This window comes from Leiobunum rupestre, chromosome 6 (genome assembly GCF_980474605.1).
Source record: "Leiobunum rupestre chromosome 6, qqLeiRupe1.1.hap1, whole genome shotgun sequence".
Lineage (NCBI taxonomy): Eukaryota > Metazoa > Arthropoda > Arachnida > Opiliones > Sclerosomatidae > Leiobunum > Leiobunum rupestre.
The window spans coordinates 18,654,557-18,675,657 of NC_143389.1; the positions used below are offsets into that span (position 1 = coordinate 18,654,557).

General features: G+C 32.3%; 1 protein-coding gene across 1 annotated transcript in view; it reads right to left on the minus strand.

The window, feature by feature from the left end:
• Positions 1–21,101, minus strand: part of Fancd2 (Fanconi anemia complementation group D2) — a 62,586-nt gene that overhangs the window by 410 nt on the left and 41,075 nt on the right. The window contains exons 20-40 of the mRNA XM_090178764.1: positions 20,186–20,235; positions 19,854–19,925; positions 16,207–16,420; positions 15,817–15,893; positions 12,987–13,130; positions 12,705–12,933; positions 12,536–12,644; positions 11,982–12,093; positions 11,174–11,294; positions 10,622–10,680; positions 10,225–10,297; positions 9,443–9,562; positions 9,207–9,338; positions 9,014–9,135; positions 6,183–6,296; positions 5,769–6,125; positions 4,472–4,637; positions 3,469–3,507; positions 1,543–1,692; positions 1,328–1,474; positions 78–143 (exon numbers count right to left, since the gene is read on the minus strand). Of these exons, the coding sequence (XP_090034890.1) occupies positions 78–143; positions 1,328–1,474; positions 1,543–1,692; positions 3,469–3,507; positions 4,472–4,637; positions 5,769–6,125; positions 6,183–6,296; positions 9,014–9,135; positions 9,207–9,338; positions 9,443–9,562; positions 10,225–10,297; positions 10,622–10,680; positions 11,174–11,294; positions 11,982–12,093; positions 12,536–12,644; positions 12,705–12,933; positions 12,987–13,130; positions 15,817–15,893; positions 16,207–16,420; positions 19,854–19,925; positions 20,186–20,235 (2,673 nt within the window). The remainder of the gene's footprint in view (positions 1–77; positions 144–1,327; positions 1,475–1,542; positions 1,693–3,468; positions 3,508–4,471; positions 4,638–5,768; positions 6,126–6,182; positions 6,297–9,013; positions 9,136–9,206; positions 9,339–9,442; positions 9,563–10,224; positions 10,298–10,621; positions 10,681–11,173; positions 11,295–11,981; positions 12,094–12,535; positions 12,645–12,704; positions 12,934–12,986; positions 13,131–15,816; positions 15,894–16,206; positions 16,421–19,853; positions 19,926–20,185; positions 20,236–21,101) is intronic.

The following is a 21,101-nucleotide window of genomic DNA, read 5'->3' on the forward strand; positions in this document are numbered from 1 at the left end:
TGAGAAACCTCCAAGTCACTTATTCCAATATTATTAGGTAATGTTCTATTAATATGGATAAGTTTTTGTATATATACCCTATCACTTTCATCTGTTGCATTATGCTGGTCAGCATCACTCTCATCTTCAGGCACTTCTTCTCCCTTAAAAATTATTGTTGATATCAAACAGTGTTGTCGATTGATAAAAAGCAGGCACATTAAACTATGCCTCGTTTTTTACATGCATATCTTTAACAACATTATAAAGAGTCAATTCTGCTTTATGCACTAGTGCAAGGAAATCTTTTAGGAACCCCAAAAATTGGTAGTGGTCTTAGATTTTTAAGACAGAATTGTGAAAAAACTGTGGTAAATTATTATTGTAATGAATACAATTACCTAGCAATCAATTGCGATATTCTGCCATTTAATTAAAAAGTTACAATTTAACATATATTCCAACCATATTGAAAATAAAGCACTGAAATTGAAAATAATTGTAAAAATACTTACTCAGCGCAACCATCTAAAATGTAGTAGAAAATTCCAAATTCCCATCTGCAAGTATCATTTACAGCAGAATTTTCTACTATGTTTTAGACTTTTGTACCATAGGTGAGTAATCACTAGGGTTATACTCCCATTGATGAAATAAATAGATCTACATTATAACAATGCCATTACACTCTCTAGGCATTAGCATTAAATGAATAGACTTTTTGGTGCAGAAATGGAAATGTACATACAAAAACCAGACAATCAAATATGCCCACATTTTAACAAATGTTAAGTAACGTACTCTTGTAAGTAAAAGGTTATAAGGTTCTAGTATATCCTTTTAAAAATAAAAAAAGAGGTTAGCACTTGAAACTTTTGTTAAAGATAGTGATCAATTTCATGCATGCGCTCAGTTACAAACTAACTTCTATTATAATACAACTGATGGTATAAAAATAGAAGAAACAGTTAGCATTTCATTGATAAACTTATAAGAATTATAATAATCGTTAGTCTCCTCCTTTTGAAATGGATGGATGACCAGCACTTAACACAGCTAACAAGATTTTAATCATTAAAGATTTATCAAATTCTTTACCATAAGTCACTTAATAATGGTTTCTATAGGAATAACACTAGAGAAATTCATTAACCTTTTCTGTTTACATAGGGCCACATAGTTTCCACACACCAGAAGCTCAAACTGCTAGACGTTTTCTGACTTATCCTCTGCTTAGCAAATCTAGCAGTTCCTTAACTTCTCTATGTGGCTGTAAGTAAACTGAAAACGCTAATTCTGGATAGTACGACAGTTAGTAGAATAGAGAAAGTAGAAAAACCATACTTACATCCAAATTCCTAATTTTAAGAGAACCAACCCAAAAGGCATTTTCACATTTGTTCGCAGTGAGTATTAATTTGACATCATTTAAAACTAAACTAAAGTATTTCTTCATAAGAGGAATATGCTTCGTAAGTGAAGGGTCTTTTGTTGTCTATAGTGAAAATAAAATATTACATTCAATACAAAAATTCTTTAAAGTAAAATAACCTTAAAATATACCTTAGCATGATAAACACAGTTTTGTAGGAAACGAGTACTTTGTTGAATGCTTTTTAAGAAGACTAGCACTTCATTCGAATTTTCCTTGAAGACTGCTTGCAAGCAAGGAATACAGTTACGAAGAAACAGTTCTAAGTATTTTTTTGAATTCTATAAAAAAATGTTAATAAAAAGTAAACTTATCTAAGGTTAAATATGCAATAAATCCTTAACACGAAAAAACCCCACACATTAACAATTTGTCCCCTTAAAAATTCCACCAGTTTAAGTTTGCCAGATAGTTTTAATTTTAAAGGGTTTAACCAGCAGCGAATGGGATGAAATGTCCAGCCAACCTGGATTTAACTTCAAACCCTCTACTAGATAAATGGACCAGGAAACTGGAGCATTTAATGCATATTCCATCTTGGACAAGTGTTTTTCCCTTACAGGATTGGTGGAAGCATTTAAAGCTCGTAATTCAGAAAAGAAATCCCCACATGGATGACTACCCTTACCAAAAAATAAGTTGGATTTCAGTTTGTATACACATTATTAGTTGATGAAGTAGGCTCAAGTTGTCAGCATATTTCAAGTTACTAGTTGAAGGGTAACAAGTTGTTATTCAGTTGGTAGGAAAATACTTCTTTTGCTAAGTTTGTAATTAGTTGGTTTTAAGCAGTCAGGAAGTTACATTTTATTTTTAAGTTGCTTTTAAGTAGTTAAATGTAAATGTTGATTCTGGTTTAATTGGAAATAAGTAGATTAATAAAGACGATTTAAGTTATTTTTAGTATGCATTTGTCCCAAATACAAATTGAAAACGAAGTTGAAATACAAGTTGTCGTAAGTGGTTTTTAGCCAACTTATTTTTTGATAAGGGTAATCCCTAACAATTTAAGACTTATAGTTTGAATATTTTGATAATGAGTCTAAATTGATTTTTAACCTGTGATGCTGTTGCCTGGGCCATTAGAAGAGGGGTGGACCAAAGTGTGAAGAGAATTGTTACAATTAACTTTGCTCTTATTTAGTAAGATAATAAAATAATACTTTTTGTCTGACATGAACATTAAGCAACTGAATAAAGACCAAAAAAAGTGGTTTAACTATTAATTTAATGGGTTTTTGCAACCTTATTTTACATATAAAACAAAGTATTAATTGAAATAATCATATAATCTGTCTAGTGAAAGCCCGTTCCTGCCAAAACAAGGATAACAGTAGAAGGATGTGGATCACGTGGTGAGGAATAATAATAATAATAATCCGCTAGGCTAAAATGTGTAAGAGGGTGGTGGCAAGCATTTCATATGCCACGCGAGCCAACAGCTCCTAAGACTAACTATTACCGTCAACCTCTACAAGTTTTTATGGAAAGGAGAAACCGCAGAGCTCGGGGGGGGGGGGAAACCCCTTTAACCAGTGGGGAGATAACTGGCAAACTCTACGCAGAAGGAGTGGTTCCAAATTTTCATCCAGTGTCACCAGCTGGAATTTCAACTTATAAAAATTCAAAAAAAAAATGTGTAACTAGTAAACGTAAAAACAACATTGAACGAAAAATAAATCAACACTGAATTGTAAATAATAATGACGTCTAAATTTTCTCTTGCGCCAACATTTTTGATTAGACGCTTTGACCGATGACAAAACATAAATGCAAATCAAGCTCAATACTCTTTAAATGCTTCACTGTGACATTGAATTTGTTGAGCAAGAGTTGAGAATCATGATGTCAATACCAGAGTACAAAAAGTCGTTCAACAAATTTTCAACGGTTTAACGCTGACTCCGTTGATAAATTACTGAACATACCCCTTATGTGTTCCTTGAAATTTATATTTTTTAAGATGAATTTTTGATGGGCCCCAAACCCTGAAGTTTATCAAAGGCCTATTAATCAATTTCTCTAGACTTTTGCAATTTTAGACTCCTATAACTTACTATTATGCAGGTTTTTACATTAGTTCTGGCTTCAAATTCCTGAAAGAAAAATAATTTTATGTACTACTTCAGTTTCACTTTCATTGTATTAAACAAATTTGCACTATAGCTACAAGAATGATTTTCCAACACAATTTGCAGGCAATTCAAACTAACCCTAAAATCCAATCTGCTATAATTTTTCAAATGATTCAGAGGTCTTTAAGAGAAAGTGTAATTTCTATACATAAAAAGTTATTCTAAATATATCTTCCAAGAATTTTAATATCACAGAATTGCCAAAAATTCCATTATTTCACACAGAGAAATGGAACTGGGAAGAAATAAAATTTAATGTTGAAAAAATAAACTGGTAATTGATAACTAGCCCTTATTTGTGGCACTGCTTTTTAAGCACAAGTGTCCGAATCAAATAAAGAGTAGCTTGAACATTCAAGCTCTGTTTATTAATACTTCCTAGTGTATTGAAGTGCCTATTGATACTTTCAATGGAAAATATAAAATGCCTCGGTTAAGCAGTGCACATTTTACGGGCAAAATAATTGAGTAGCAGAATGAAAAATATTACTGTATATAACACTCTTCAGGCATCTAACTTAAATTGCTGACAGTAGGTTTGGGGATTAGAAGTCAATGTGATTAGTATTTTTTACAATTTGTAACATAAGTCTACAAAAAGGGGCAGATTTTACTGATACTAGAAATAATTTAGTCCTTCCTCCACTACTGCATATTTGTTACACACATCAGGAAATCCTAAAATCATTCTTCATAAATATTTCGTTATCCACCACATCAACAACTGAAATGAGTCTTGGTGATGCTTTGGTTTACTCATGACTGTGGTATATTGTTCCATACATGCATACTCCCAGAACACCTTAACAGCGCTAATAATATCTGTTTATACTGAGGATCTAAGTTTTTGAAAGTCACCAAAAAAGGTCATAGGATCAATCTTTAGTTTTAAATAAAAATTGTTTGATTTCAAAGCTTAAATTACCTTGACTAGTGTAACCAATTCTTTTAAAATGGGAGAGGTAGAGATCCATTTCTGTAGTATTTCTTCCGCAGCATTTAAAGACATATCTGGTTTGTAAACATCAATATTTTTCACAAATTGTACTAAATATTTCAATATTGATGAATAATATGTTGGGAATGTTAACCTAAAACAGAAAAAGGTTCAATATGAGTAAATTAAACCAAAGTTGTATACAGACTATTATCATAAATTTTATAAATGATTTATTTGGTTTGTGGTCTTCTACACCATTTTAGATCATACTATTTTGGAGATATAAATTATAAAAATGTCCCATTTTGTACGGTGAACATTCATGAACAAGTTGCTGTGTAAAAGGAGTTATTTGATAATTTTCAAAGAAAATGCAAAAGGTTACCAAATCAGGGATCACGATAAAATTAAAATTGAGAATGCCTTTTCAAAGTACAAAGAAATCCAAATTGATTTGTTAGTAAAATCAGAATAAATATTTTAGCATTTCTTATTTTTTTGGGTTACGGTAAAATTCAAAAATGTATATTTTGATTACTCCGAATATTACTTTCGGATTTTGACGGAGTCTTATGTAGTCGATAGCGAGAATTCCAAAAACGCCAGAACTTTTTACCAAGATCGATGTGTCTAAGCAAGGTCAAATTGTTTACTTGCCAAGAAAATAATGTAAATTAAGTCACATTACAAAATTGGATAAATACTATTATTTTAGTAGGCAAAAGCTTTAAAATGAGCCCTTATGCAATATTTTGCTATAGTTATGTAACTTGTTATTTTAAAAACTAGCTAGCGAGTCACAGTCGACTTTGGAAAATTCAAGCATGCTGTATCTCTTAAATGGCTATTCCAATCATGATTCAAATTCGAATCGTCTTCCCCGACCCAATAAACGTGCATGCAAATTTTGTGGGAAATCTATAATGGTCTAGTTAACAGCCTTCGGCAATTTGTCATGGCCATATATATAAATATGTTATACATGACATAGCATAAACATGCTATTTGTTTTATGCAATGTTCAATTGGATAACTTTTTAACTAGTGGTAAATGTGAGATTTTATTAAATGCGATTTCTAGTTTGTTTTTCAGTTGGCATATGTATGGTCTGTAATGTATGTTTTCAAGGTTGGACGATAATAGTTTTAGTTTTAGTCAAATAAGCACTGCATGTTTAAACAGATGTATTAGATCACGTTATTACACGTTATTTTAAGACAACTTAATCGTACTCATTATAAACTAGAAGTAAACAAATAAAATCAATCAAATATATCCTACTTGTTTAACGTAGGAAAGTCCTCAGATTCTGCATTTCTTTCTTCTGAGTCCCGTAATTGCTTCAACGGTGTATTGGTTAAGAATTCCAAACACTTTTGAATATCAAGAGCATGAGTGAAGTATGCATCTAATAGTTTCTGAATTTTATCTGAATGTTTTTTAGTTCCTTTATCTTTTAGGTCACTAGCAGATTTCCAAGACCGCTGTAAAAACATTTCAGCCATTTCAGATACCTGAACTGATAAGGTATTTTCCTGGGAATGCTTTGAAATGGTTTCTAACAAATTAACAAGTGCCAGAGCTGCATCTAATGTGGGAACAAAGGCTTCAAATTTTGACAAATAAAGGAAACAGGACCTAAATAAATAGATACATAAATACTCATGTCTATGCATTACAAAATATAAAAATTACTTAGTTTTCTCTAAGAATGAAGCTTTTGAGTTGTTATTAACATTAATTCGCACTCCAATTTTGTGCATAGCTTCTTCTAACAAGTCCAAATTGTCATGTTCTTTAAAACCACTCCTAAGGGAACATTAAAAACATGTAACAACGTTCATATTATAGGTAAACTACATATGTGCGAATCCTGAAAAATTTAACTAAAGTTGTATCCGTATTACTCTAGAAGATCGGGTAACATGCCTTCGGACGGACTACACAATAATTATACTAGTATAATAAGAAACTAATACTTCTTAGATATTCCCACCAAGGGAAAGGAATGCAAACTTTCAGCCACTGGGGGAAGTACCATAACTGACTAGCAGGCTAACTGGGAGTTAACCACTCCCCTACTAACTCTGGACTGCTACTAACCACTGCTTCTCTCTGCTCTGCCCTGCCTATCTGCTTTGCTTTATTCAAAGCAAGGGGAACCACATTTTTAACTAACTCATTTCTCTTTTGAACTAAATCATTAATGTTCGAAAGCAACGATTCGTAATAAGTGGCACAGCTTACCACCATGTTTAAAATTGCATACGCTATTTACTTAAGCCGCAAATATTTATAGACAAATTAAAAATATTTAAGCGAAAAACCTGATAAAAATGTATTAATTTAGAACTAAGACGTGAATAAATAAACAAGTAGGGCAGTTACTAAAAAAAGACTAAATACATGACTAGGCAGACGCCAATCACGCCATTTTTTGACACCTTTTAAGAAATGGCGGGAAAATTATATGAGACTAATGACTGTTAGATATTCCCACCAAGGGAAATCAATGCAACCTTGCAGCCACTGGGGGAAATACTATAACTGACTAGCAGGCTAGCTGGGAGTAAACCACTCCCATATTAACTCTTGACTGCTACTAACCACTGCTTCTCTGTGCTCTGCCCTGCCTCTGCTTACCTCCTTTTATATTAATGCCACACTGGCGCCCTTGGGAGTTAGGCCTGATAAGATAAGGGCCTGGCCATTTGGCCTACTAACAATATGGCTGCCACTGGTCATGTTGGCTAAAAAGTCACAAAGTTCAAACACAAAGTAAAATAGTATTAATATCTATCAATGAAATTGAAACCATGGAAGGTAATGATAGCTCAACAGTAACTAATAATAATCAGCTGGCTAATACCCAAGACACCACCAAGGGCTGAGTACTTCAGCCTCTTCTCTTCTTACTCTACATCAATGATATAGGTGAAGGCCTCGAAACGGTACACAAACTCTTCGCTGATGATCTACTCAACTCTGCACATCGGTGACCCGATTCAGGGTTGGTCAAACAAATGGAAAACGCCTTTCAACATCTAGAAAACATTTCATCTTCAGATTGCCCTTAAGGTAACCTCTGAGGCTACATCTCTTTACTATTTAATTGGGGTACAAATTCCTCGGGTGTCAGAAATAGGGGTTAAAATTACACCTACTCTATGCTGGAATCGACATATTCGCACTTTCTCTGCTAAGGCTACTGGTGTTCTGAGCGCACTTCGTAGGAGACAATGGTTGAATGGATTAAGTGTTTGGGATACACATCCATGGTTCGCCCTCTTGTTAAGTACGACAGCTCTGATTGCTGCCCACAATCACTTTGGGGTATAAAATTTTAGTGTAAATTTTGCTCACTTTCTTTATATACATTGTACCTGTGTTTATGTAAAATTTGGTGTGATGGGATATTTAATCTTCTTTCCAGGTCAATAAACTTGAAACTCTAGACCTAAGTCAGCTAGCAACTTTTAATTCCTTTAATTTTTAATAACCTGAGTCTCGCTGATGGTATTCATAATAGTGAAGAAATAAGGCCGATAAATTATACATAAGCGTACTAGATCTTAATTATGAATACTTGTTATATCACTAGCTACATTTTACATATATACATTAAATAATAATAAATAATCCACAGGTATTATTGAAGTTCACTTAATTGATGAGACTTGATATAATAAACAGACATATTTATTATCTATTTTTCTTTTATCGGAAGATTTGTTACATAAACATTCTTATACTCATTGAGTAAAACCCTGAACGCCCTATAGTCCTTTTCCCACGCCCGAGTTCCGTCAAGAACACTTACCTCTGGTGGAAACATAGATGACTATAGGCGCCAATTCATATAAATCAACATATATGAGGAGATTTAGCTCCTATGGAGGCAATGGTTAACCTTTTCGGCCTACTTCTTATCTTTACCACCCTAAACCTAAGTCTACCTTTTAAAGATAGGCCCACTTACACCATCTAGTGGGGTTTTTATCTAGTAAAGAATAATTTATGGTCCAAGGGGTTTTTGTCTGTTACAAATTCCAGTGGCTGGATTTAATGGTGTGGGAGGGCAGTAGCAAACCCTTCATGCGATGCGAGCCAGTTCTCGAAATGGGCCAGAATGCACTGGAACGCTGTTCCGTTTAAGATTTTCCTCAAATCAACTAGTTCATAAAGACTTTTTTTTATTGCACAGCTCCCGTTTTTCAGAATAATCGGAAGCTTTGAAAGGAAACACGTTTTGGTTTGTGAATAAGTAAATTTTGAGCACTGATGTGAGCCAGCAGTTCCCTACACTTACTATTTCTGTCAACACGTATTTACAGAAAGGGGAAACCAAAGAAATCAGGGAAAAGCCCTTTACCAGTGGGAAAAGAACTTAAACTTGCTCCTCTTCCTGTGAGGTTAAAGTGCTAAACACCCTGCCCCCCCACTAGGACAATCAACCTCATTCTTCCCACACTTTTAAGGTAATACAGGTAATATTAATTTAAAAAAAATTAAGTTTAAAAACATACCATGAAAATATTATATTGATAATCTTTATCAAATTCAGCATACATGTAGAGACCACTAATGTTTGCTCACTATCCAAGCCACTCTCTTCGTCAATTGATTCTTCCAGCTTTTCTGCATTTGACTGTAAAACATATTTCATTCATTCAAAAAATATATTCTAGTACCTATACTAGTATCCTAACTGCTTTATACCTGAAAATAGCTGTTACAATCTTCAAACAAAGAACAAAAATGTGGTAGCAAATGAACCATACAACAAACAACTTCCAAAGGAGTATATAACTGTAAATTGGAAAATCCTACATCCCTATTTGAAGACATAACCTATAACATGAAATTACTTTTAAGATTAAATATTCATCATTAAAAGTTAATAAGAATAAGAACAATAATCAAAATATGAAATTTTAGATTAATTTAAAAAATACCTTAAGGGCACTGAGGCGTGTGGCCTTGATCGCTGGCAAAATATGTTTAAGCTTCAAAAGCAAATCTTCCAAAAGGAAATCGAGTACCACTGGTTTCAATTTAGGAATTTCATCTTCCTCCTGGAGTAAAGAAAACACAACTTTGAGAGTTTGTTCTTATGAAATACAGGTTGTAGGGCCCTAAATCCTAACCAAGTAAAATATATATATATGATGACTTGCCACCACTTCTATTTCACAGTGGGGGTGATGGCCCGCTACTTTTTTCCCAGGGCAGACTTTGCACAGAGTTGTATTTCACTCAGGATTCTTATTTGCCACGGTCGGACTCTTATGGTGTCGCATGTTTAGTCAACCTGACATGTTGACTAAACATATGCTACACCCTTTTGTTTTGTTTTGTATCTCTCTGTCATTTTTTTTGGACGCAGCCTGTTTAACAAGTTATGTGCTTATAATACTGTTTTTGCCCCCACTCTCCCTGGTTCAAGAAAATCTGGCCAAATCCTCATACCTTCATACTCAAAAGCTGCATATAGAGCACTCGCAGATGAATTTATAGAAGACTTATTTCGAGGAAACAAATTACTTCTCCAGGTCAGGATGGCATTTTAATAAAATTATAGTATCACCTAAAGCAGATGTTAGTAGAAACATTGTAGTGTAGGAATTTCTTACATAAGACCAAAGGGGTTTACTATATCGCAGGAAAAGTAGAGAAACAATGTACACTGGTTACACTAAACAGCAACATGCATAAGACACTTATGTAAATAACTTACCATTTTAGTATCGTTTGTCTCTGTAATTTTCATTCCATGTTCCAACAAAACAAAGGTTGTTAAATCCAATTCCCTGAAACAAACACACATTAAAAACTTTTCCAAATAACACCAAGTTAAATTACAAGTGTGGCAAGGTCATTACAATCTATCTAAATTTTTATATTTGTAAATCATATCCCCATATAAAATGTTTCGTATTTTTGGCTCAAAAATTAAACTGTTAAATGCATATCAGATAATTTGGTAACCAAATTCCTCTGAGGTTGAGAGTTACGTACGTTAACACTTCATAGTAACCATGACTATTGAAGATATTAAATGTCTAATTACCATTGATTTTAACCGAAATTGTATGATTTTAACTGAAATTGTATAGTAAAATTGTCAAATTTACTTAAAGTAAGGTCTAAGAACAGTCATATCCACAGCTCCATTTTTAATTAGCTCTTTTTCCTAAAAGAAATAGACAATACATAAAAAACAGAATTATTATTTGTTAATAATGTCAGGATTCCATCAAGATAAGAGTATTCAATTGCAGTTTCCTCATAGAAAAACACACAGACAAAACCATTTTACGTAAAAAGGGAAATTGGTGGAAAATTCCATTGAAACTTAAATATAAATAGCAACACACCAATTAAAATGACGCTATTTTGTGACGGCAAAGCTATATGAGCTTATGCAAATGTATTTGTCAGTTGTTTTTTAGATAATTTTAATTATTAACAAAAGCGTTTAACATCGTCATACACTGGTCCATTAGATGCTGTTCAAATTTGTAAACTCCTATTTTATGTTTAAATTTAAGTTGATTACTAGTGCTAGTTTCATAAAACATCTACAACAACTACAACTACCTGATGTTTATTATGTTTATAATAATTTTACTTAAATGCAAGAGGCATAAAGTTTTTATTTCATTTAAGTTTTGAAAGGAACTTACTGGATTTGAAGTTGGAGCTGGTGTTTGAATATTAGTAGGCGCTGTGCTTGTATTAGCTTGAGATTTTCTAGTCTGGGAAACATTTTCTTTATCATCACTATCTGCTTTTCTTTTTCGTCCTCTTTTAGGGGAATAAATTCAAATTGCTTGATGAGAAATACAATCAAAATTTTCAGTACAAAGAGCTAGAGGGAGTGTTCAAAACAGAGGGTACAATGCCATTTGCCTGGCAATTGAAATAATTTACATTAGATATAGAACATGCTCACAGCTATTAGGTAAATGTGCCAACTTGTTACGGGTGCTTAACTAGGGGCTATTTAAAACCAGAGTTAACAAATAGAAAATGCTTGGTAATAAGTGTTTTATGTATGTGAATTTGTAAGCACCACTAAAACTTTAGCTTGACGTTTTGAATTATGGCATGACCAACAAAAACAATTAGATAAAAGTGGTTTTTATTTATGGATTGCATAAAAAATTATAACTTTAACGGAAGTTAATGTTCTAAAGGCATTGGACAGGTTTTAATTTTTAAACAAAATATTCCCAAACATGGACGCTGAGGGTCCTGTTCTACTCTTGTGCTATTCTGCACCAGGAATTTGTCTTACATTGTTAGTAGGGAACATTTTGTCACTGCCTCAGATATTGTCATCATCTCTAATTTGTAGAAACTGTTAGGCTTGGAGAGGAAATTTTCAAGACTTCACTAGGAAATAGTTACAGTGGGAATGATGGGAAGACAATTTGCTATTTCTATCCAATATCTTCAGATTATCAGCTTCTACCTTTATCGCAATATTACCTCTTTGAATTGGCAGTTGACTTTTGAGTTGTTACTGGTATTTGAAAAGAGGCTAATTGCGAAGAATCACTTAGGTCAAAGAGAGTATTGGGAGGCTTAAAATCTGGATTACCTATAAAAATTAAAATATTAAAGCAGGAAATAAATCTCAATTTAAAAAACATAGTGTAGGTTGTTTTAGTTTCAGGTTCTAATGCCTTGTTCCAGCGGACCTAATTTGAATTACTTACAGGATTTATTAAAAAATGTAATTTATTTTGCTGGTTTTAATTTTTTTTCAATGAAACTTTTTTGTGTTGAACTTAAATGGCTAGTGAAATTATTTTCTTCGTAGTTTCTTTACTATTTTTATACTTAATTAAATGCTGCATATTAAAAATTCTAGGGCCTCTAACTTAGACCAAAGATGCAGCCTCATGTTTAAAAATACATTGCTATATGAAGTAAAACAGTGAACCAGTACAACAGATAAATTCACTTCACTTAATTGAAACAGGTTTTCATTTCAACTACTATATCTGACAGACACAATGAATATTATGAAAGTAACTCACACACAAACATTGTTCCAAGTTTCTTATTCAAATCTATAATATCACTGATTCTTTGAAGTACACTCATCTGGATTTCAGTAGAACTTACAGATGCAAAACCATTAATTATCTATAGAATGATTTTCAAATTAAAACTTTCATTCATATCTGTGGTTAAATTTTATAGTACCTCTCTGAACCAATTTATACAATGGAATGTACAAGTACACAGTAAATTCAATTCATCACCATTGAGTTCTTTCAACTTTTCTTGATTGAAATTTAAAGTAGAAGGCATAGTTATTCCACAAACCAATAATCCATCAATTTCATCAAGATTGCCTTCATTTCGAAAATGCACGCAAATACGAAGTAAACGAAAAAAAGAGGCCAGTGTAAGAGCAGATGCTTTTGAATTTCTGCAGAAGAAAATATATGTAACAAACATAGTAAAAACAATATTTAGACTTACACTAAATTGCCTTCTGTTCCAATATTCAACTGACCCCTTTTCAAAAGTTCTTCTTTTAACACCATTGCAGTAAGATTAACAACTATTGAATCATCATTTAATGCATCATTCAAAGAATACAACACTTGCACCTCAGTACCAGCACTATCAAACAGAAAAATATATACTTTGCAACGCTAATTTCTAGATGACGATTAAACGTGTCTCTTGGTTTCCCTAGCGTTAGCAAAGTAGAAGGAATCTCGTGAGAAACAACCTTAACGTTAAGTAATAGGGGTTCAAGAATGTCTAGGGTTATGATATAGGTAAATATATAACGAGAGTACGGGTGTCCAAACGGTTTTATATATTATAAACCAAAATAATAATAACAATACAAATAACAATAAAATACTTAAATACTTAATAATAATAACAATAAGCATGCAAAAACACGAAATACGCGGGGGGAGGGGATACGCGGGCTCTCTCTCTCTTTATAACAATAGTTTGAAGCCTGTGGCTTTCGCTCACCGATTGATGAACCGATCTGGAGTCTTCTGGCTGGTGGTCCAACTTTCCAAAGACTGGCTCTTCGGCGTGGCTAGCTAGCTCCTTTTCCTGGACTTCGTCCTCGATCGATATGTCGCTCGTTTTGGGTCTCCTTAACCCTTTGGCTCTGTCCGCTCTTAAACTCGGTCCACTCTTTGGCTCGATTCGAACTCTGGCTCTGTCCGGTCTCTGGCTCTTCTGTCACTCAGGGCGTTGAGGACTGTGTCTCTCAATCTCTCCAACTCCCTGGTTTTGTTCAGCACCATTTCAGTAGGCGTGGTTTAATTACGGAAACGGACATTTGGTGGCTTCTTATTGGAGAGGTTAAAAGGTTAAGGGTAGCTTGGAGTAGGCGGCTTTTCTTAAAGATTATTGGCTGTAGAAGGTTTGCGTAGAACAGTAGAAAGATGAAATCATCTGGTGTCTTTCCCAGGAAGAAGGTCGCACGACGGTACCACATGTCGCCACGTGGCGTTCGGGAAGGGTACACGTCGTTGTAGTTTTTATTTTTAAAGGTGGCCGTTTGAAATAACGCTTCTTTCAATAGTTTACTATTGACGTCCAAACGCCGTACAATAGAGAGCGCGCATCTTTAAGTCATTTACGATACGACGCAGAGTATTCAACAATAGAGAGAGAGAGAGCGGGGTTATAGCGCACAATGGATGAGTCAAGATTTGCGCACTTTCCTAGCACCGAACGCTGGTTAGGGGAGAGCCACATGTAGAGGGGAGCCACATGTAGAGGGGAGCCACATGTAGAGGGGAGACGATGCGATACATGGACAACAATAATACATTTTACAAGAAAATACTAATGAAAGCTGCAAATCCTACAAAACAACAGTGCCCGTTCCATTCTACACAAACATTCCAGATCATCTGCCACAGACGCCAGGACTGAGTTAGAATGGATGAACTTTAATCAAAGAGCAATATATCACACGCTAATCCTTATGCATAAAATTTATCATAAAAGTTTCCCAGTCTACATTACCGACATATTCATTCAAACACTCAACACTAACCACACCTATTGCACAAGAACTTCGAAAATCAATTTCAACGTCTCCTCGAAAACCAACAAATATAGTGAGAAATGCCTTAGAGTTAGTGGTATCAAGCTCTGGAATTCACTACCCCTAACATTAAAAAACGAAGATACGCTCTTAGCGTTCCAGAGAACTCTAAAAAAATATATATGATTGTCTTTAACTTAATTTAATTTTTTAATTTAATGGACCTCTATGTAAACCAGTTACAAACTGATAAGAGATATCCAATAAAAAAGCTTTATTATTATTATTATACCTTTTTACGACTTGAACACCCGTAAGAAATTGAAAAATATAAAAGGGACTTAAAAACTAAATATCATAAGTTTTAAATAACACTAATCTTTAAATAACACTTTTAAAAATGAGCGTTACAACTTTATAAAATTTTTTGAGGTATTAAGCGAAATATTTTAGGTCAAAATATTTCTGAGCAACTCTGTGTTAAGAGGGGTTTCTTGATACAACACTTAATTAAAATCAAAATGTGTTCATACAAAATTAAATTTAAATTTCATTAAGTTATTGTAATAACTAAAGCTAAATTTGTTTGAAAAGTTTTAAATTTAACTACAGATTAATTGTTGATTTGCAGTGTAGAATTTTGAATAAAATGGTTTTAAGATATTTATTTCACACCAGTGTAATGTTGAAAGGTAAAGATGTTGTTATATGAAACCAGAAGTTAATACTGTGGTTGAAGGGAAAAATCTATTCTATTGAAGTTCATTTCATTCTTAAGAGGTTGCAATTTAGATGTATAATAAAGGTTGGATGATGAAAGATTTAGTGCTGGAGAGGCAATTTATTTTTAGGTACAATAGTTGCGATTTAGATTAAACTATATCCTAGTTAAATCATTTTAGCCATGTTTTTTACAAGTTTGTAAATACTACATTGAAAGGGAATTTAAGCAGGCATCAGCAGTAGTCAAGATTTCAATGTATTTTAGTGTTTTTATTCATTAAACATAATGTATAATAATGTATTTAATAGACAAGCAAAGGGGCCTTTTGGTATAGCCGAATAATAAATCCGGAACAATTTTATAGGCTATGGTGGCGCAAAATAATTAAGCCTCTTGGGATCAAATATGATTAACATTGGCATGGCTAACTGGTTAGCTTAAATTTAAAAATGATAGGCTTAGTAACAGAAATGGGTCTCAGCATAGGAGGTCATATGTTAATAGTAGAAACTAAATTTTTAATAATTTTTAAAAACAGAAAAACAGTGTAATCTTACCAATTGAGAAGATCAGGAGTATAGTCAACAACACATTCAGTTTCAAAGTTGGATGTTACTTCTTGTTCAATCCAGTCCTATTCACACAAAGGAATAAAAATACACTTGAAACTATGAAAATTTACTAGGTGTATTATTCTGCTACACATAGTAATGTAAAAATTATTCTGCATTAATTGTGATACTTCATTACATATAATACTGATTTAATTTTTTCAGCAAGTCACTAAAATGAAGCCCCAAACCTTTTTATCACTAAAATTTCTATACAACCAATTTTGAAAAACAGTTTAATATTTTCAATATCTAGATTAATAAAATACACAGATAATGATGGAATGATGCAATGTTTTGAAAAAGGTTTTAGAAACATTGGAAATATTTGAGTACCTCTATTTTGTCATCCAGGCTAGACAACTGTATGGATCGGGAAAGTTCATCCCAAAACAAACCTTGAACTTCAGGATGGACACCAGTTCTACTATTCATTATATCCAAAAGTGATATTGCTTTTTTAGCCAATAAAGGGTTAGTGTTAATTCGAGATGAGCGCCTTGTTGATAGTATTTCAAGTGATAAGTTCATTGAACTAGAAATAGTCGACCTAAAATGCAGAAAATTTATTATTTATCAATTATCTTGATTACACAATATAATCTAAAACTGTTATAAAAAACTTTTTTTTAATCAATTACCTGTGAAAAAATTGTAAATAAGAACCTAAGTCACTACCTAGAAGAAACTAGAAAGCTATACCAAAAACAGTCTGGATTTCGAACACGTCACTCAACAATTACGTGTATTTTTAATGTCTATGAAACGATATTATATAACCTTGATAAGGGAAATTATGTAATCATAACATTCATCGACCTCTCTAAGGCTTTTGATACCGTACAACATAATATATTAACACTATCTTTAAGTGACATGGGTATTGATGATAAAGCTCTACTCTGGTTGAATTCATATCTAGAGCAAAGACAACAATACGTTTCATTTAATGGTCACATATCTACACTCGAATACGTCAAACATGGAATACCGCAGGGTAGCGTCTTAGGGCCCACTCTTTATAACGTATATACAGCAGATCTCCATCAAGCGCTTAAATACTCGAGTGGTAACGAATACGCAGATGATAATTCAGTTATAACAGCGAAGCAAAACTTAAATGTATTAATAACCATGGCTGAAGCAGACATGTATAGCTTAGGAGAAAAACTAAAAAAAAAAGTATTGTGTCTAAACAAGAACAAAACTAAATTTATGCTCTTCTCACTGAATAGAGAGAAAAAAAAGAAGCGGCTGGTCTTCAAACGCTATGTGCCAATACTATTGAGAGAACGGAAACTATGAAATACCTAGGACTATATTTTGATGAAGATCTCACATGGAATAAACATGTTCAATATACAGTAAACAGGGTTGTTCATTTTTTTGATTTTTAAAAAAAAAACAAAAACATCGATTTTTTATTTTAATCAGATTTTTTTTATTTTAATCGATTTTTTTATTTTTTTATTAATTTTTAGGTTTTTGTCACTTATTAAAAGCAATATATAAGCTTATTGATATAATTATTATTTTGTATAAATAATATTCAATAGTTTTAGACAGTTTTATCATGTCAAAAAATATTTATTCCAAGAAATAAGTATATTTGTATCACAGGAGTAACCTTGAAGTAAAACTAAACAGTGTGAGAAATAAGGCACTATCACAGGCCAATCGCCAGTTTAAAAATTAAATGCCTGGGGTGTTAGTGGCCCTGGTGAAAACTTAATTAATTCAAAGTTTTTCCCTTCAAGATTTATAGTTCTTTATTTAACACTCCAAAATTTTGAAATACCCATAATAACTAACCTATTAAGCCTATACCCTAGCACATATTGTCAAGAGTAGATAATTTGACCATAAATTATGAAAGCCTGATTTTGAAGGTTAAAAATGGTAAGTGGCCAGTGACCAGTTTTTTAATTAAACTACCTAGGCTCTACTGGCCACAGGTCCAGTTTAAAACAATTCCTTATTTCTCAGCCTCCGAGAGTCCATTATTTTCAAAACACCAAAAATGAGGTGGGGAAGGGATCGTGGTAGTGATAGGTTATAGTGTAATATAATGACAAAACAGGTCTAAAATATAATAATTCAATAGTAAATCTCTCATTTATGGAAAGTTAATACCTTTTAAACAATCTTTTATAGGAACAATTTAAATCAACGATTTTTAAAAAAAAATCATTTGATTAAAATCGCGATTTAAATCGCTGATTTAAATCAACTTGATTTTAATCAAACAACCCTGACAGTAAACAAAATAAACTCAAGAATATGGCTGCTTAGACCTCTTCAATGTCACCTTACAAGTGACACTTTGCGTATTATCTATACTTCATTAATAAAATCAATAGTGGAATATGGAATAATATTCTACGCTAATACAAATAAGAATGAAATAGGGAAACTAGAAGGTGTAATCAATCGTGCCATTAAACTGATCCAAAAAAGACAAAATTCTCTTCCTTAACTGAATCAAAAAAAATTGCAAACAGACTCTTTTCAAAAACTTAATATTCAAAATCTACTTATATTTATGTTCAAGATTAAAAATAATTTATTCCCTATGTATATTCAACAGTGGGTCCCGGATCATACCAGTGATATTATAACTAGAGGTGTAGAATTAAACTTCTTTGCTGGAAATAGCTATATAAAATATACTAATAAAAGTACTAGAGATATTAAGGCATGGAATGACTTAAATACTACTCTAAAATCTTATGGGACTGTTAATGACTTTAAAAATAATTTAAGAATATTATTAAAAGAAAACGACGTGACTGTTAAAATATGAACCTAAGCTCATATTAACTTAACTTAATAATTCGGACCTTAATTTAATTTAAATAACTTTATTTTATTTTTGCTTTGTACAATTTTAAACAAATGGACTCTTTTGTAAATAAGATCATTCTTAAAAGATGTTCCGAATAAAGCCTTTTTATTATTATTATTATTATTATTATCAACATTTTTTTGAAAATGTTTATTTGAAATTTAAGTAACTTTTTGCATCAATTAGTTAAAGAAAAAAATCTATAAATTTATAGTAATTATTATCACTATTTTGTAAGACTATCAAAAGCTAAATTTGAGCTAAAACCCCTGTCATCTTTAACACATAAATAAATTGTTAATAAATTAACGTTATAACTGCTGGGTGTTCCAAGTGTATTTGTATTGTGATATTAAAAAAAAGCGAACACCATCCGTTATAACCCTAACGGTTAATATTTATTAAGAACAAGTAAATAGAAATACACCACATTTGTGTATTATAAGTTTTTATCGGTCATTTCTAAGTCCTAGCCGAAGTCATTGTCAGGCGGGTACAGACTGACGACGGCTTTGGTTAAGACTTTGAAATGGCCGTAGCCGGTTTTTAAATAATCAAAAGCTTTTGAGTGGTGTTTCTATTTACTTATTTTTATGTACTAGTAAGAAAAAGTAAAGACTGAAGCACCCTAAAATTTAAATATATAGTTTATTAAACTGAAGTTTCCACCCAAGGATATTTCTTTGAACAAAGAAATATCCTTGTGGTGGAAATTTCAGTTATCAATCGAACCAAAAATCCAATAGGCGCAAGCATAAATTAATTATTTCTTATTCAACTTGTTAAAAAATTTCCATGCGCTCGTTGATATTTTAGCGTAAAAGTTTCGCCCATTTTTTTAAACTTGGTGAGCTTGCTCAAAATCGCTCAAGCTGTTTTACACTAGAATATCAAGATGCACGTGGAACTATTTAACAAGATGAATAAGACATTAATAGAGTTTATGCTATCGTCTATTGCCTCTTTCTCCCTATAGCTCATATTTTATAAGTTCCATATTTTAAATTTATACTTCAACTAACATGAACTAGGACAATTTTCAATGTCTAATAGTTCAGTTTTAATTATTGTTTTAAAATTCAGAAAATATTTTATAAACTAGCTGTAATCTCAAACATTATGTACTAGTGACATTTACTTTTCATCAAGTTTTGAGCCACTCATTTCTTTTGCAGCCACCAAAGAGCCTACAACACCCATCTTTTGATACCTAAAAGGAAAAATATTTATTTCAATTATTCCACTGATTTGAAAAACTAAATTCTTTAATTGCATTAAACTGTCACTATGGTGATAATTTTTAAATGTTTGTTACATATGATTGTAAATTAACTCTTAATGGGCACAGACTGTTTTTTCTTACATATTCTCCATGCATATTTTCATGCATCCACTTAACTAAATATCTATTCTTTGGCAGTAAATTTAACAACGCAAAGTTTAAGAAAAAGAAATAATTGAAAAACTTGCATGATTTCGCTGTTGAGAAGCTGTTTTGCTATTATAATATGAAGCTCATCCTGAAAAAGATACAAGCATATTAGAACAGTTCTAATATCTTTTAAGTAGACATTTTAATATAAATATTCTACTAGAACTTAATTAAGCATTTTTAAGTAGTTTACGATGTGCTAGTGTAATAAAGTTTTAATGAATTAGGATAGGGAAAAGTACCATCAGTGTTTTTTATTGCATTGAGCGCTTGATAAGCACTCAATGCAATAAGCTATTCATTTCCAAAACAAAACAGATATTAGGTGGCGATGACTATTACAGAAATTTATGAAATGAATGAACACATTTTCTTGAAAGTTTCTTCAATTGAACTACACTAGAAGGCACATAAGTTAGAAAGTTATATGAGGCGCAGCGTGAATAAAGAATGATAAATGTTGCCAATCTATAAGGAAGTCCCCAAGAATATTTTTCTTGGAAGTAAAATGACTGAAGTGTGTTAATAAACATTTGTTGTGGAATAGTTAAGGGGGAAGGACATAAGTTCAGTTTATTCAAAAGGCGATTCATAATCTTTTTCCTACCATGAAATGAGTCAATATTTCCCATTATGGAATATGCCTTGATTGCTAAGTGACATATTTGCAAAGTGTTGTGGGATTATGTACTTGTAGTCTGTGATTTTCATACTTTCTCCATTGTATTCTGGGAAATTCTTACTTCTAAGCCTTGTAGACTTTCCCTTTATACAAACAAGACCTCTTCTAAAATGGTCTTTTAAGCATGAAGGCATAGTATTATGGTGTACTCATAGGTCTTGAATGGCTAAGAACTTTTATCCTCGTTTATATGTTAAAATAAAGGGGGAATCTCGTGTAAAAATTTTAACACATGACATCAATAACTGAGTTTCACGTAGTTGTCTACTGGA